General features: G+C 35.6%; 2 protein-coding genes across 2 annotated transcripts; both read right to left on the reverse strand.

Moving 5' to 3' along the window:
• Window positions 1–383: 383 nt before the first annotated feature.
• On the reverse strand, window positions 384–10632 carry LOC127959535 (FYVE, RhoGEF and PH domain-containing protein 5). Its single transcript, XM_052558774.1, has 20 exons — window positions 8286–10632; window positions 7766–7871; window positions 7637–7695; window positions 7483–7513; window positions 7252–7358; window positions 7012–7132; window positions 6682–6760; window positions 6475–6525; window positions 5808–5866; window positions 5609–5680; window positions 5408–5476; window positions 4310–4393; window positions 3403–3482; window positions 3222–3315; window positions 2984–3121; window positions 2204–2306; window positions 2000–2109; window positions 1615–1737; window positions 1386–1528; window positions 384–1171 (listed from the first exon to the last, which is right to left on the reverse strand). The coding sequence occupies exons 1-20, from the start codon at window positions 10472–10474 to the stop codon at window positions 1135–1137; spliced, it is 3855 nt and encodes a 1284-aa protein (XP_052414734.1). The 5' UTR covers window positions 10475–10632; the 3' UTR covers window positions 384–1134.
• Window positions 10633–14185: 3553 nt separating this feature from the next.
• Window positions 14186–15536, reverse strand: zgc:152986 (uncharacterized protein LOC101884054 homolog). The gene is made up of 3 exons (XM_052558808.1): window positions 15226–15536; window positions 14912–15126; window positions 14186–14647 (listed from the first exon to the last, which is right to left on the reverse strand). Exons 2-3 carry the CDS (start codon window positions 15120–15122, stop codon window positions 14319–14321), a joined length of 540 nt encoding a protein of 179 aa, XP_052414768.1. The 5' UTR covers window positions 15123–15126; window positions 15226–15536; the 3' UTR covers window positions 14186–14318.
• Between the last annotated feature and the right edge of the window lie 50 nt (window positions 15537–15586).

Raw genomic sequence — 15586 nt, forward strand, 5'->3', positions numbered from 1 at the left:
ATCACAGAATTGCATCTCTAAAATTCACTCTCTGTGGACTCAACCTGGCTGTCATTGAAAATAAAACTTCAGAAAACATTGAGGAGTTCAGATCCATATGTAGAGAATATCTACCTAAACCTTAGCTCCTCATAAAAGATTTGCATCATGAAATACATTTGAATGTAACAGAAATTAATTAAAATTAACTACATAGGGAACCACTATACATAGCGCTGCGGCTGACTACCATACAATTAATGGTTTTATTTCAGCAGTGGTCAACCCTATAGGTATAATATGCATAACCACATAAGAGAAGCAAGTTTTCACACACAAAGGAGGATAAAATAGGAAGATGAGGCACTAGTGAGGTTTGAAAACCAAAGTGAACACACTTACACTACACTCAAGTAAAGTTTACTCAAATGATACAGTGACAATTAATCCTTCAGACGAATTACTTATAGATTCTTCATAAATATACACTAAGCCCTCATATTGTAATTATAACATGGAAAGCGAACAGATTGGCAGTTTGGATAAAAGGTAAGTAAATTAAACGTTACATCATCATCAAGTGCAACGAGAATACCAGCTCAGTTGCTAAATACTAACTAATTATCAATCCAAAGTTACTCTTTCTGGTTTTCATATAAGTCAGTATACAATGAAATATAATCCAGACATGAGAGGACATCAAGAAAATGCCACCAAATGAACATAATGGGCTCAAATTCACACCAGTTCCCATAATTAGAAATTGTTTTAATAAAATTTAGTGCACTGGGGTAATGCATAATATATATCACATTGTATAGTGGTTAAGTTAAGCAACATCTCACTAGTTCTTAAATGTTTTTATCTAAATGACAGCTGGAAGTGCTACAGTGCGCCTTTTAAAGTGTGTCCACAGCTCAATGAGGTCTTTGGAAGAAGTATTTGGCACAAAATAAATGTCTTAGTGTGAGCATTTTGTTCCCTTGGTGTTCCAAAAATATGTCTGTTGCGTCACGTTAGCGTAGGGCTGGTTGATTACACTCCCAGTCACACTGGGTAGTGATGTTTGAATGTGACATGAAAATGCATCGCTCTCGAATGATAAATAACAGATTTAATTGCTCATATGAGAAGACAAAAGCAGGACGGCAGATGCTACAGGACTGTAGCTTCTTCCATGGCATTGACCCATCTGGAAAAGAGCAGAATTTTCACATAATGTAATAGCATTTGTGTTAATGTGTTTTATATATATAATATTATAATGTTTTTGAAAAAAGTATTTTATGCAAAAAAAGGCTGTAAAAATACAGTAAAAACAGTAATATTGTAAAACTTACTAATCCCACTGCTATATGTACACATTATAAATGGCTGTATTGTTTGAATGTAAAATGTATTTTAACCTCAGTGCAGTGTGACTGTCCTGGGCTCTGAAAGTGTAGAAGAGAGTGCTTTTGTGGTACAGCTGAAACATGCTGCTCTCCCCTTCAACCTCTGACCTCACAGAGAAACCCAAGAGAGGAAGGGTCTCGCATGCAACCCTCTCCTTACATAAAACAATAGGACACAGAGAGAGATTAGGAGCTGCATATTGCAAGTTAATGTGTGCAAAAATGGGACTGTGTGTATTACCTCAGGCTGTGGGTATGCGTAGAGAACTTTATCTTTCAGGAGGAACCACAGGCTTCTCCAACTTCTCTTGCTGTTCCTGCACCTGTGCAGGGTTCCACTCATCACCCCATTGGACACTGTCTCCTAAGCAACAACACATGATGTTTCACCCCAAATCCAAAGGAAAAAAATCTAACATTAAATGAATAAAAATTGTAAGGGGTTTAATTGTAATTGAAAAATAATGCAATGCTGAACATTTTAATGGTCTTCTAATAAGACTCTTTTAATAGCAACACTTAATAAAACTAATATGTGTCATAATCAAACAATTCAGAGTGAGATCAGAGTAAATCGTGATCCACTGGACTGATATTTAGTCCAAAGATATGAATCTAGAGGTTACCTGATTGAAAGACAGTTGGCCTTTTCGGCTCCTCCACAGACTCGATGGATGAATGTTTTGGAAGACAGAAGAGAGCGGTCGACTGGAGCTCTCTGTTATTGTGGCAATATCTTTCAAACAAATGCACACACAATTATGATGAGAGTCTTGCATAACTATGTTGAATTAATCAAACTAATTTAATGAAAGACATTGTGTTTGTACCATGCTTACGCAGCTCGGTGTAACAATGGTCACACACTTTGGCACGTCTGTTCTTCATGTATTTGAGGGGGAATTTGTTCTTACAACAATCTCTGCAGAAAATCTATAAACATTATAAGATGAGAAAATCACAATAATGCTTATGAGTGGTTTTTGATGCAAAATTCAAGTTGGATGATAAGTTATTAACCATCAGGTGATCCAAGACGTAGAGTTTGTCATCTGAACAGATTTGGAGAAATTTAACATTACATTACTTGCTCACCAATACATCCTCTGCAGTGAATGGGTGCCGTCAGAATGAGATTTGAAATAGCAGATAAAACATCACAATAATCCACAAGTAATCCCTACAAGTCCAATCCAGACTTGCTGTGTGCTTGTTATAAACAAATCCATTATAAGGAGTTTTTTATTTCAAACTGTTGAGCCTCTATCCAGATTATTGTGTTTATCCAGTGAAAAAGTTGTCTCATCTGAATAAGGAGAGAAATATGCCCAGATCAAGCACTGGTTACAAATACTTGGATTATGGATATTTTGTCCAGAAGTGATGGTTTGAAGGTAAAAACATCATAATGATACATTTGTTTATTACAAACGTGCTGCTTTTCTCAGCTGTTTGGCCTCTCATTCACTGCAGATGATTCACTGGTGAGCAAAAGATGTAATGATAGATTTCTCTAAATCTTTTCCAATGAAGTGACAAACTCATCTACAGCTTGGATAGCCTGCAAATATACATTTTTAGGTGAGCTATCCCTTTAAATGTATTTGCACCTTGCCGCAGGCATGGCAGTGATGTCGTCTGTTTGTGAGGCTGAAATGTGAGTGACAGTTCATGCAAACCGTCACCTGGGAAACAGACAGCAGAGGAGGAGCGTTCTCGCCGAGGCACATCTCTGGACCATCCACTAACTGAAACACAGGACATATATCATTTCACAACTGGAAACAAAATGTCAACTCTTTCAGGTGTTGCCATTTTAATCGCACTATTTTTTGAAAGCTTCCTCACCCCAAAAGAGTCTACTGGGTCTCCTGATATGGGGCTGAGATTCACTAATGTCCGACTCAGTATAGCAAACCAGCCGTCTCGTTCAGTGCAGGAGCTGCACACAAGAACACATGCGTCAGTCAGACATGACACACATACGCTACATATGTGTGTGTGATAGGAGTTTGTGTATGTCACTTGCTTGGCAGACAAAGTGATGCTTATATCTTTCACGTCTATCTTCAATGCACTCTGAGCGTTCTCTATCGGTGGCTTGCTGACCTGAAAGACAAAAAAGTGGAAAGGTTTTAATAATTGTATTTCACTCCCTGTTTGGGGTTCATATAATTAAATTAGGCATTTAAATGATGATGATGTTCATGTATTTATTTTGTCTATTTATAATTTTTTTTACATTTTCAAACATACAAATAAACGCAAGCTAGAATAAGATTAAGATCTTATATATATATATATATATATATATATATATATATATATATATATATATATATATATATATATATATATATATATATTTTTTTTTTTTTTTTTTTTTTTAATTATTCAATCCCTTTTGTATTATAAATTTTTCCTGTCTTTTTTCTTTTAGTTCTGTTTTCTCATTTCATTTATCTTTTATGCATTTTAATTTCTTATTCTGTTACATGTTAGTTTTTACTATTTTTATGACATTTATGGTTTTCGATAAAGCCCTTTTGTAAAGACTTTTAAAAGGCTATATAAATAATGTTATACATAGATACAACCAGCGTTATTTAAGTATTATTCATATATTATTAGACTATTTCTTAATATTTTTAATACAGTTTTAATTTAATATTTTCAGTATTCATTTCATTTGAGTAATTTTGTTAAATTCTTGTCTGTTTGGTTTTATTTTTATTCCAGTTTTATTTCTTTTATTTTGGCTGTTTTGTAACAGTTTTTAGTTTAAATAACAGCACCGCTTATAATTAGTGTCTTGAGCACTAAATAAGCCTTAGTGTAATTAGTATTAGTGTTCTCCCTATTAAGAAAAGATGGTTTCCAAGAACTATTGTACATGAATAAACACTAGAAGTGTCCGTGGATGTTGTCAGCTATACCTCCATTCCTGCCAATGATAATCTGTTGATGAGTCTGTATTTGCCGTCTTGCTGAGGATATGTGTACAGCATTATGTCATTCATCTGAAAATGTAAAAAGTAACAAAAACTGTGTCACTCACAACATTCAAGCACAAATAACTATACTGATATTTGCATATCACAACAGTCAATGACCACAAAGGGGCGCTATGATGTTGCTTTGCTGCATCACTGCTCTGTCCATCAGTGACCACAGGAAATGTTTTTTATTAAGGCAGGTTGTTACAGCAAGGCAACATGACATAGTGATTTAGAACAAACTCAAATGTGCATTTAAGCTGAGAATAAACAAAGAGAATACTAATTCGCTAAGACACTTATTTCTCTGTGAAACAGATAGAATAGAAGTCTGATTCCGTTTGTGTTCAGACAACTGCCAAATAATGTGGACATTATTCTGGGTTATCATAGGCAGTGAAGAATACATGTATACTCAACCTAAATTCATCGACCTCTAGACAGGATGTTGTGCAAACACTGGATTTAGAAGAGCTTTCCTACCATCAGATAATGCCTGATGAGGCAGCATATTTTGTCTTCTGCAATGTTATTCAGTGGTGCAAACAAAATCTTCTGCATCAAGCAATAGATTATGAGGGATATTCAAGTTCAGCACTGGGGGCCACATGCCCGTCTCAGTGCACAACTGTCCATCTGACTGAAAAGTCTACAATATACAGTATTTCTGACAGCCCATCTCACATCCATCCTGTCACCCTCTGTTCTGTTATCTCAACATATTGCTTTCTCCCTGTTCCCACAGACTTATTCTGGGGTGAGAACAGCACAGCAATAACAATAGCACATGTAGACATAAACACACACAAAACAACATCCTGTCAGGAAACTCTAAAAACAAGTAAAATAGCTCACAAACACAAAGGAGAGACACTAGAGACTATACAGAAAGAAAGCAACTGTGTCTCTTGCGTGCTCAACTTTGGCAATCTCATCTCAGCTACTTAAAGTCATATATACTCATATATACATACATAATATCTTGTATCTTTGATAATTAAGTTGTAAAATTAATGTGAATAAAATAAAATCACATACCAAGAAAAGGTGGCGTGGCTGCTTGCACTTTCTGCTGACCTTCATCAAAGTGCCTTCTTTCACAAACGCCTAGAGCAAAGATACAGATTAAGACAACCTTGTTCATTATTACAGCTTTAAAGCTCCCCATGTTCAGAAAAATAAATCATAAAATATGATTTGATGAAGGGTATGTGATCAGTGAGCCATTGAAGTTCTCACTCTCCCAGGTTGCAAGAAATCAGTCAGACCCAGAACACTGTGTTCAATATGGACCAAACGCAGGAGATCCGCCTGAGAGAGAGAAAAAAAAATGCACAAATGCCCTTAGACGGCACAGCAGGGTCATTTACACAAACTGCATAGGTTCCACATACACAGACTATCTAAAAGGACATTAGGATAAAAAACACATACTTACTCCATTCTTAAGTCTGTCATTGACATGATGAGCAACATCTGAGACCACAACCAAAGCATCTGAGGAAAGAGAGAGACAGATTACAAGCATAAACATTACATAAATACTACATATTTTATTGTACATAGAACTGCATGTATATTAAATATCTGTATTAAATAAATATAGCATATATTAAATATTTCCTTAAAAAAATGCCATCTCAATAAGTTATTAAAAACAGCATAAATAATATAAATAATATAAAAATAAATACAATATAAATAAATGTATATTATGTCACACTGCAGAACTTAACCGAACTCCCTTAGAAACAGATACTCCCTTACAGCAGCAAATCATAAATAAATGACCCTCATATATAAATAATGTAGAAAGGCTGGATTATTGAAAATCCATGATGGGGTCAAAGGTCATTTGCCTTTTGTGAAACTATCTAGAAGATCAGAGATATGTTGTTCCTTAAGCAAATCAACTATACACACACAGAGATGAAACCAAAGGATTCGTTTGTAATTGCAAACATGTCAAGATAAGAATCAAAACATCGGTTTCTTAAAACTGATGAAGCCTACATTAGGAAACAAAATGCCTCTCTCATTTACTGTAATCCAAGATACACAGAAAAATGAAGATACTGTTGTCTGTGAGTAATGCTGAGATTTACTTTGTGTATTTTCAAACTCTCTGGAGTCTGGTGAGAGGTTGTTCAGGTAGTCTGTTGGGAAAACAACAAAAACAAAAAGCAATAATGCTACAGGTCTTGGTATAAAAATTGCAGGAAAAAAGAAATATGCATTTCAAAAAACATATTTCTATTGATAAGAATTAATAAGGATATACAATTATTAGTTAAAAAGTATTTAGTAGTCACCTGTTAGCAGCATACGGTATTGTAGGATCCGCACAATGACCTGCAGCAAATGCTTTTTCAGGGTCCCTGCTTCTGGTAGCTGAGATATAAAACACACGCTACATTACATAGATATATATTTAAAAACATGCCATCTGAGAAAAATGAACACACAACTCAAACACATTTACATGTAATAATACAATACAAAAAACACTCAAATCACACAGTGCAGTATGGACATGTGCTTAAAGACAGTGGCAGGTTGATGGATATGCCTAATAACAAGAAAAGATCTGGTTCAGTTAAAGCTGTCAATCAATGAAAACAAAAATATCATATATCCCTTACTGTGCTTTGTATGTGTTCCAGATAATTCAATTTTTCATCATAATGACTGATGTATGAAGAGAAAATGGAAAACTCTGTCTTCTTTGCCAGGATGATTTCAGCAATACCTTCATTCTGATCCCTGATGAGTGAAGTGAAATGCAGAAAACAGATGAAATGATGACAGATGGACATTATTTGAGGACGATAAACAATTGAAGGTAGCATATGCACATGCATGTGTGGGGAAGAGTGTCTTACCATTCTTTTAGGCGAGTCTCCAGTAACGTGTGTATATTTTGGTGGAGACTATAAATATCAGGTACCTCTGTCCACACTGTCATCAGCCTCTCATCTGCTTCAACTGACTATTGTGTGAAAGTGTGGGGAAAAAAAGTAGAGTTCACATTCATTTCTATTTCTCTGATTTCACGCAACTCTCTTTCTACTAAAATCCACAGACAATGTCAGTGAGAAATATGAATGCTCCACCTCATAGAGAAGTTGTAAAGTCTTGACATGCCTTAAAATGAAGAAAAAGAAGCATGGTCATAATAACATAGCTAAATGGTAATCATTTTATCAGTGATGAAATTAATTTCTGCCAATCAGCTGACAGACTTCAGCTGTTGTTTCCATGACTTACTGGGCCTCACTGTCCAGAAGCTCTTTGGCACTATAGAAAGCCCTGGAACAGTTGACATTCTGAAATAAAATGGCAATAAATGAAAACAAATTAAAGCAAGACCCATAGAAACACTAATAATAAGCTTACCAGTTTGTCAGATGACTTTGTCTTTTTCTCTTGTGAACAAGCCACACCCACGGACACACCCACTGTTCCATCTTGTCTCACATTAGGAGAACAGAAGGTGTAGAGGCTAAATAACAGAAAAAGTAGAATCATGACACATTCACAAAAAAATAAAGAAATAAACTACCTACAGTAGTTAAAAATAACCTTTCTTTATTAGGAATGCAATACTTTGAGCTTTTAAGGACTAAAATACATATTAATGCCTGTTATTAGATCTAACCAAAAGATCTTACATGCGTTTCATATGCCTAATATTTACCTAAGAGTCAACCATCAAGCTTTCAATATGTTAAATAACACATTTGCTTATGATTCCAACTCTTTATGCTGTTTATAGTGTGTCTAGTTTCTCTAAACTGAAACATACTGAAGAAGAAAAAACATTTATTTTACACAATGGTATTGGAATTAGTCCTGAGCTTCATGTTAATAACATAAACATAATAAAACAATATATCAATTATATAACCAATTTTACCTATCTGTCTCTTGCTCAGATGGCTGACTTTTGCCCTGGAAGCCCGGCAGACTGCTCATGTCCACATAACCATCAGTATCACTGGCTGAACTCTGATTTCGTTGACTCTGAATGACTGGATTCAGGAGGCGAATCCGCACATTCTCATAGTGAGAAGCAGCCTTTTGAACGTTCTCGTAATCTGAAGAGTCTGTATTGGGAGATGAGAAAGATCGAGGTTTGGAAAGGGGATGGGGCTCAAAGAGAGACCCTAGCTCCATAGAAATGGTGCTCGAAGACAAATCATTATTAAGGGTGAAGTTTGGTCCCCATTTTTGTCTATTCTTTTGAAAGACAAAGGATGAAGGGGACATAGGTGGTGTGCAATCTGGAGTGCTCTGCAACTCCTGGCTCCCTATGTTATGCCTGATAAAATCCATGCGTTTGCATGACCCTTGCGGACTTGACTCAGACGAGGACCTGGAGGAGATGGAGCGATTATCCATAATGCTTTTACGATCTGATTTCCTAAGGAATCGTAACGGCAGAAGGTATCGCTTGAACCCAAAATCAGGCTTCTTGCAAGAAGCAGAGACTTCGTTCGGGAGGGATGGAGAACTTTTTCTGATTGGTCGCTTTGTGATGGATGCCAGTTCAAAAGGGGGTGGTATATCAACTGGGGTGACTTTAGCCAAGTTTGAGTTGCCTTGTGAAAGACATCCCAAGGAGCCTGTCAGTGCAGGTCTATCTCCAAGGAAACACTGATCTGAATAGAAGGAGCTTGGGTGTAGCAGAAGCCGCCTATTTCCTGTTGCAGGGCTATTCATTAGGTCAACTCTCTTACTGGAGGTTTCCACAGATATAGAACGAGTCATAAAATACTTCCTGTTCTGAAGGAAGTCTTTGGCATGGATTTTTGGCTCTGTTTCTTCATACATATGATCTACTGTGAATTCTTTTCTCTCAGATCTACTCAAGTGGTCAACCATTTCTTCTTCTTCTTCTTCCTCTTCATCTTCTTCTTCTTTCCCAATGCTCTCTCCTTCTTGATTTTGTTGTAAACTTTGGCCTTGGCTTTCAGATTGCTGTTGAATGATTGAGAAAGCACTGATGGCATCAAGATTTAAGCTCGCAGGTATCGCATCATCATGTTTAACCACATGTTTGCTACAGTAATTGTAATTTGTATCTGTTATGTCATCATCTGAGACCATTTCAGAGCCAGAAAAAGGCTGAGAAGAAGAAGAATTTGAAAAAGAAGTCATTTCGGACTCAAGGAGAGTTTCGTCTCCACTGTCTGATGAAGGACAGTCTGGAGAGTCAATAGCAGCTGAAGGATCCTGAGATTGACTGTTGTCTGATAAATCCTTTTTTCCTTTTTCTTCCATTTGATCTTTTTCTAACTGTATTTCATCATCCTCTTCCTCGATGGAAGTTGAAGACAAATCAGAGCCATTTAATCCCTCCTCCAAAGTTAGCATCATAATATCTCCATTGGCATTGTCCTCTGTTTCTTTTATTTGGAGAGGTTCTGTTTGTTCAAAAAGGTCACACTCGGAAAGTCCATCTTTGTCTGCTAACGCCTCACCTGCATCACAAATATCAGGAAGCATCCCATCTATGTCTTCTTCACTTGAAATCATTCTGTCTGGGACTATACAATTTGGATAAAATGCGTCAATTAAAGTTTTATTGAGGCAAATTTCATCATACAGGAATCTGTCTGTGTGTGCACTGCATCCATAACCTGCATTAGAAGCCAACTGAACATCACTAGAGGTTTTATGTGATGTTGATACACCATTTCTAGTCAGTCTCCATGCTATATTCCCAGTGTCCTCTACTTCAATCTGATCGGTCTTTATATTATCATCCACGTTTCTCTTACTGCATGAATCAGAAAGAAGGTCCATCAACTCTTCCTCATCCTCTGACTTTAATGTTTCACCTTCTTCTAAACCCTCCTCCAAATCTAAATCAATTCCCTGTGCTAACTCATCTCCACATCCTAACTCATCTCCCTCTTCCACAATAACATCTGGTTCTGTCTCTTCTGCTTGCATTGTCTTTTCTGTATGTATTATTTCCTCTGTCTTCCTCTCTTGTGACCCTTCCTGTTCCAGAACTATTTTTCCATGCATTTCCATGATAAGATCTCTTGAATTTGGAGACCTTCGGCTTTTGTTAGTGTGAAGCTTATTGAAGTACATGTTTGAAGCGAGATGATGCTGGAGATATTTTCTTGTTTTGGATGCAATTTTTGTTTTAGGTTCTTGATTATCACAAAATTATTCAGAAATAGGTGGTTGATATTGCCCATTTAAGAAAGGCTAAGCCTGGAAGTGTCCTTTGGGGTCCAAGAAATGATCCTGAAACACGATGAGAAAATATTAATATTTACAAAAATAGTTTTTACTGGAGAGTAGCATATGAACATTGTAGCAATTCAGGGGATCAAAAAGTAGTTCATCCTCATCCATCCTCACTATAAAAATATTAATTTCCTTGAAGATTGCTGGAAAATGTAAATACTAGCCTATTTCTGTTTCCGCATTTCAAAATTGTATGTATTATTGGTTTGTGAAATTGATTGCAATTTCTGAATGAAAATTGTTTTTCAGGGTGATTTATGCATTAAGGTTTTCTGTTTACAGTTGAATGAAACAAACTGCAGCTATGCGCAAAATATAGAACATAAAAAAGTTTTAAAAATAATAAAATAGAAATTTACAATAAAAATCTGACTAAAAAGAGATACATTTTCATCAACTTGACAGATTTAAACATTTTGCTTTATTTTCTAAGGTCACAGTAAAAACTTTTTAACTGCATATTTGTACTTTTATGTACTTATGTATATTTTGCCTTTAAAACATGTATTAAAACCTTTGTAACATACTTTAACTTTAAATGCTAAACTAAATCCATCATTAAAAGTATTATCTACACAAAGTGAAATACACCATTTAAATAGGCTACTGTATGTATTGTATGTACTGTATGTTTGCAATACATATTGTTATTTTTACTACAAGATGTTGCAAACACAGCTACAGTGGAAATTGTATTGTTAATGCCTCCAAAAGAATATTACTGTATGTTACGTCCACAGCAAGGGCTAAAAGTGCCTATATACTGTGGCTTAAGAAATAGGCTATCATAAGAAAAATATTAATATGTTATGCTCAAACCAGTGCTGGCATTTTGATTAAGCAAATAGGCATATTGCATATGTTTTACATGAGGTGCAAACAAAATCTTCACAAATATTTAAATATCTAATCAATGTAATCCGAGCAGCTGTACATTACTCCATATAGCACAATACAATAACAAAGTGGAATTCGAAAAGTGTGCAACTCAAAACTCGATACTATTTCACATAATTTCAGACATTTAAATTTCCCAGACACATATTTCTCTTTTCCTAAATAAAGTTACCATACTTGGTTTTCGTAACCACATTATCACGTTAAAAAACTCACCTGCGCTCATCGTCGAACATCATCTGTGATCTGAGACACGGCAATGACAGGTCAAATTCATTTGAGCACGATGAAATCGTAATCCAGGGAGAATTTACACGAGATTATAACATGAGATTATATATCAACTACTGCATTCTCCTACTTCATTTTGCGATATAACTGTAGTACAGGCGCTCGGCACGAGCACGAGCACCAGCACGAGCGCGCGCAAACACATACTGTTTTTGCCTCGACTTCCTGAGGAAAGGGCGTCAGGACAAAAAGCAAAAACAGGAGTTTTTAAATCAAGGCTAAATTTATTTTATTTTTATTTTTTTAATTGAGAGAGAGAGAGAGAGAGAAAGAGAATGCCTTTGTATAAATTCAGGAGCACACCGATGTGATGACAGATTTGTCCTAGCCTGTAGCCTATCTCACAAAATATATAATACATATTTAAAATAAATGTTAAAAATAAAGACTGGACTTTGGTCAAAGCTATTTTAGGGAGTTTGCTTTACAGGAAATGGCTCTCGTATCCCGCATAACCTTCCTCAGCAACAGACATCCAAAGAGCAGACTATTCTATGTTCTAATATTTCATTTTCTATAAACTTGTCCCTAGTGACAATTAAAAAAGTCATACTAGGCATAACTAATCCATAATGCACCGAAACACACACACACATACACACACAAGAGCATTAATCTGATTTTGACATTCAGATTAAATCACTGAAGTGAATGCAGAAAAACGCTCGGGAATACAGAATATCTTTTCATGTACATCTCTCATACTAATGTCAAGATCACGGGTTAAAACCATATAGTTCAGATGTGATGTCAGTGTCTGTTTGTAAATGCAAAGTAAAGCACCACTACTGTTGCACTGACCAAAGGTCAGAGGCATCATACGTTTGTCGATGTTAACTTCAGCTGCATCTTGTGAAGTGACCAATGAGTTGATCCAGGAGTAAAATGTGCAACGGTTATTTTTACATTTATGATTAATAGTAGGAAGCCATTTCTATGGGCTTAAATAAGGCCATGACCTTTTCCCAACAGCTCTACAGAAATATGCTTCCTTCCTCAAATGTCTTTAGCCTGAGTTTAGTCTGGGTTATGAACATTCAATTCTCCGGGAGAAAAGTACAATGAAAGAGATAAACAACCTACTCCTAAAATAAAACATAAACCTAACTTTAATGTAATACTCATTTTATTTGATGTAATGTTATTTGCTATAGATCGTAAACAGTTGTCCATCTTGTTTCTAAAATGATTTATTTTTTTTGTAATATCCTGGGAATGGAGTGCAGAAACGTGTGTGTATTTATATGGGAATATTATGTCCTTCTGTATTCGACTATTTATCTGTTTGCAAATTTATTGCAGCATGAATGGGATTCAGAGAAAGGTTTTCCTTTTCATTAATTCCAGATTTTAGCAAATCACTATGTCACAGGCTTGTGATGAACTAGAATAAAAAAAAGAAAGTATACACAATACACTGTATCACATCATAGTGTCTCCGTATTTTCTTATCCCTGATTCATATTCAACGCACTTAGGCTCAACACCCTGAAAGTGTTGTAGTTAGTCATAACCTGAATGTGTAATTCTGGTTCCTTCATTCACAGTCCAAAAAAATAAAAAAAAGGAAACCAATGGAGGTTTTATCTCACTGGCACACAGAGCATCTGCAGTGCCTGACTCACTCAGGTTTGTAGTCATCAGGCTAAAGAAAGCAGTCAGTAAACTTGCTAGAGACAAATGTTAAGTATACATACACACATAGACACACTAAGTGGAGACAAACACAGTGACACAAAATCACTGTTCATTGTTTGAACAAAGAAGGGAAAAAACACCCTGAACACGCCACCCTCTCAAGTTCAAGCAGGAAATGCTGAGCATGATAGAGTAGGCTGAATATTTATCAAGGATTCTGTCATCTTAGTTTTTTTCCTTTCGATCATAATTTTCACTGTAAATGTGAATGTGCTTACCAGTCAATGACTCGTTGAAGCAGGACATTATGAAAATTGTATTTCAGCTAATTCATCAGCTCTGACTGAAGAATAAATTTTCATAGCAGCTATGAAACAACACATTTCTAAGGAACTTACTTTTGCTCATTACTGAGGTGTTTCTAAAAAGTCCAACCAGTAAGAAGAGTTGAGGAACTGACACAAGGAAATATCAACTGTAAATAAGGAAGGAGATTTATGGTTTAATAATTTCCAAAAAAAATGAGTGTCTTAACATATAATTATTGGCTGTATGAAATGTGCAGTACAGGTAAAGCTCGGGGTTAAAATGCATATCAATTTCTATGAACTTTAACATTGATTTAAAAGAGTTGGATATAATCTTTATTATTCAAGTAGAAACATAAATATTGCTTCAGAATAAAATGAGCGTTCTCAATAGAATATGACTATTATGGGAAGATTGTTTAAATTGAAATTTTATTTAATAAACACAGCAACAAGATAGTTATGCAAAGCAATTTAAAACTCATTTACATTTTTGTAATTGATAAATATATTAACTTAATATGGTCAAGATACACAAACCCTTGAAATTAAAGCATGTTGAAAAGATCACTGAGGAGGACCGTTTCATCATCATCATCGTCCTCAGCCCCAAAAATAAAACTCCATCCTTCATAACCAGGCTGTTCGCCCATAAAGAAATCATCATCCATCCGTAGTGAATGAAGCAGCTCTTCTAAACCAAAATGCTGGAAACCCCTTTTACTATGAAATGTCTCTTTTTTGACAAAGGGATGGCTGTCCATATCCTCTTTTTCATCTTTCTTGAACTTTCCCTCCCTAGCCTGATCAGGTTTGGTTAAGTAGTCCATTTGATCATAGACTCGTCTCTTCTCCCTGTCGGATAGTACTTCATATGCTGGAGGAAAAAAATGAACAAAATTAATCATGAAATACTTCACTTTATATATATATATATATATATATATATATATATATATATATATATAGAGAGAGAGAGAGAGAGAGAGAGAGAGAGAGAGAGAGAGAGAGAGAGAGAGAGAGAGAGAGAGAGAGAGAGAGAGAGAGAGAGAGAGATAGATAGATAGATAGATAGATAGATAGATAGATAGATAGATAGATAGAATCCAAACCATAGATAGTTTTACAACCAAACACACACCTTGAGCAATATGTGTGAAGACCTGCTGTGCATTAGGACTTTGGTTTTTATCAGGATGGTGTTTAAGGGCCAGCCTGTGAAATGCTTTCTTGATATCTCTTGAAGATGCTGAGCGAGAAACTCCAAGCAGTGAGTAATAGTCACTCAAACAAGTACAGACACACACACATAACAGAAGTATGAAGCATAAATGCTCTGCTGTAGCCATCATCCACCTGAGAAACCAATGAGAATAATAACCAATACATACATATAACCTTTTTAAAATATTAAAATGTAAAGTGAATGTACTAGAAAACAATCTATTATGTTACCTTAATGAGTAATGTCACATTTACTTGCACAAACACTTAACTTTTTTAAAATCAATCCACTCCACATCAATTCACTTTTTTAAATCAATTCACACTAGCGTCCTAGAGAGCACCCACAGGTGTAGCTCATCACATCAACTATGGACATGTTCCACCATATTTAATTAAAATGTCTAAGGCTTGTTTTGAACAACAAAGCCTACATTTACTGTTTTATGTGGTGTGTATGTGTGTCAGTGTTTCGAGGTATCGTAGCTGCTAATGAACACGATTCTTTAACAAAAAAAAAAAAGCCGCCTTGCTCGTTCATTTCATGCGGGAACACCGCGAACTTGGCAACATTGAAGCGCACCTGAATGGA

The sequence above is a fragment of the Carassius gibelio genome, chromosome B6 (genome assembly GCF_023724105.1).
Source record: "Carassius gibelio isolate Cgi1373 ecotype wild population from Czech Republic chromosome B6, carGib1.2-hapl.c, whole genome shotgun sequence".
NCBI classification, from domain to species: Eukaryota; Metazoa; Chordata; class Actinopteri; order Cypriniformes; family Cyprinidae; genus Carassius; species Carassius gibelio.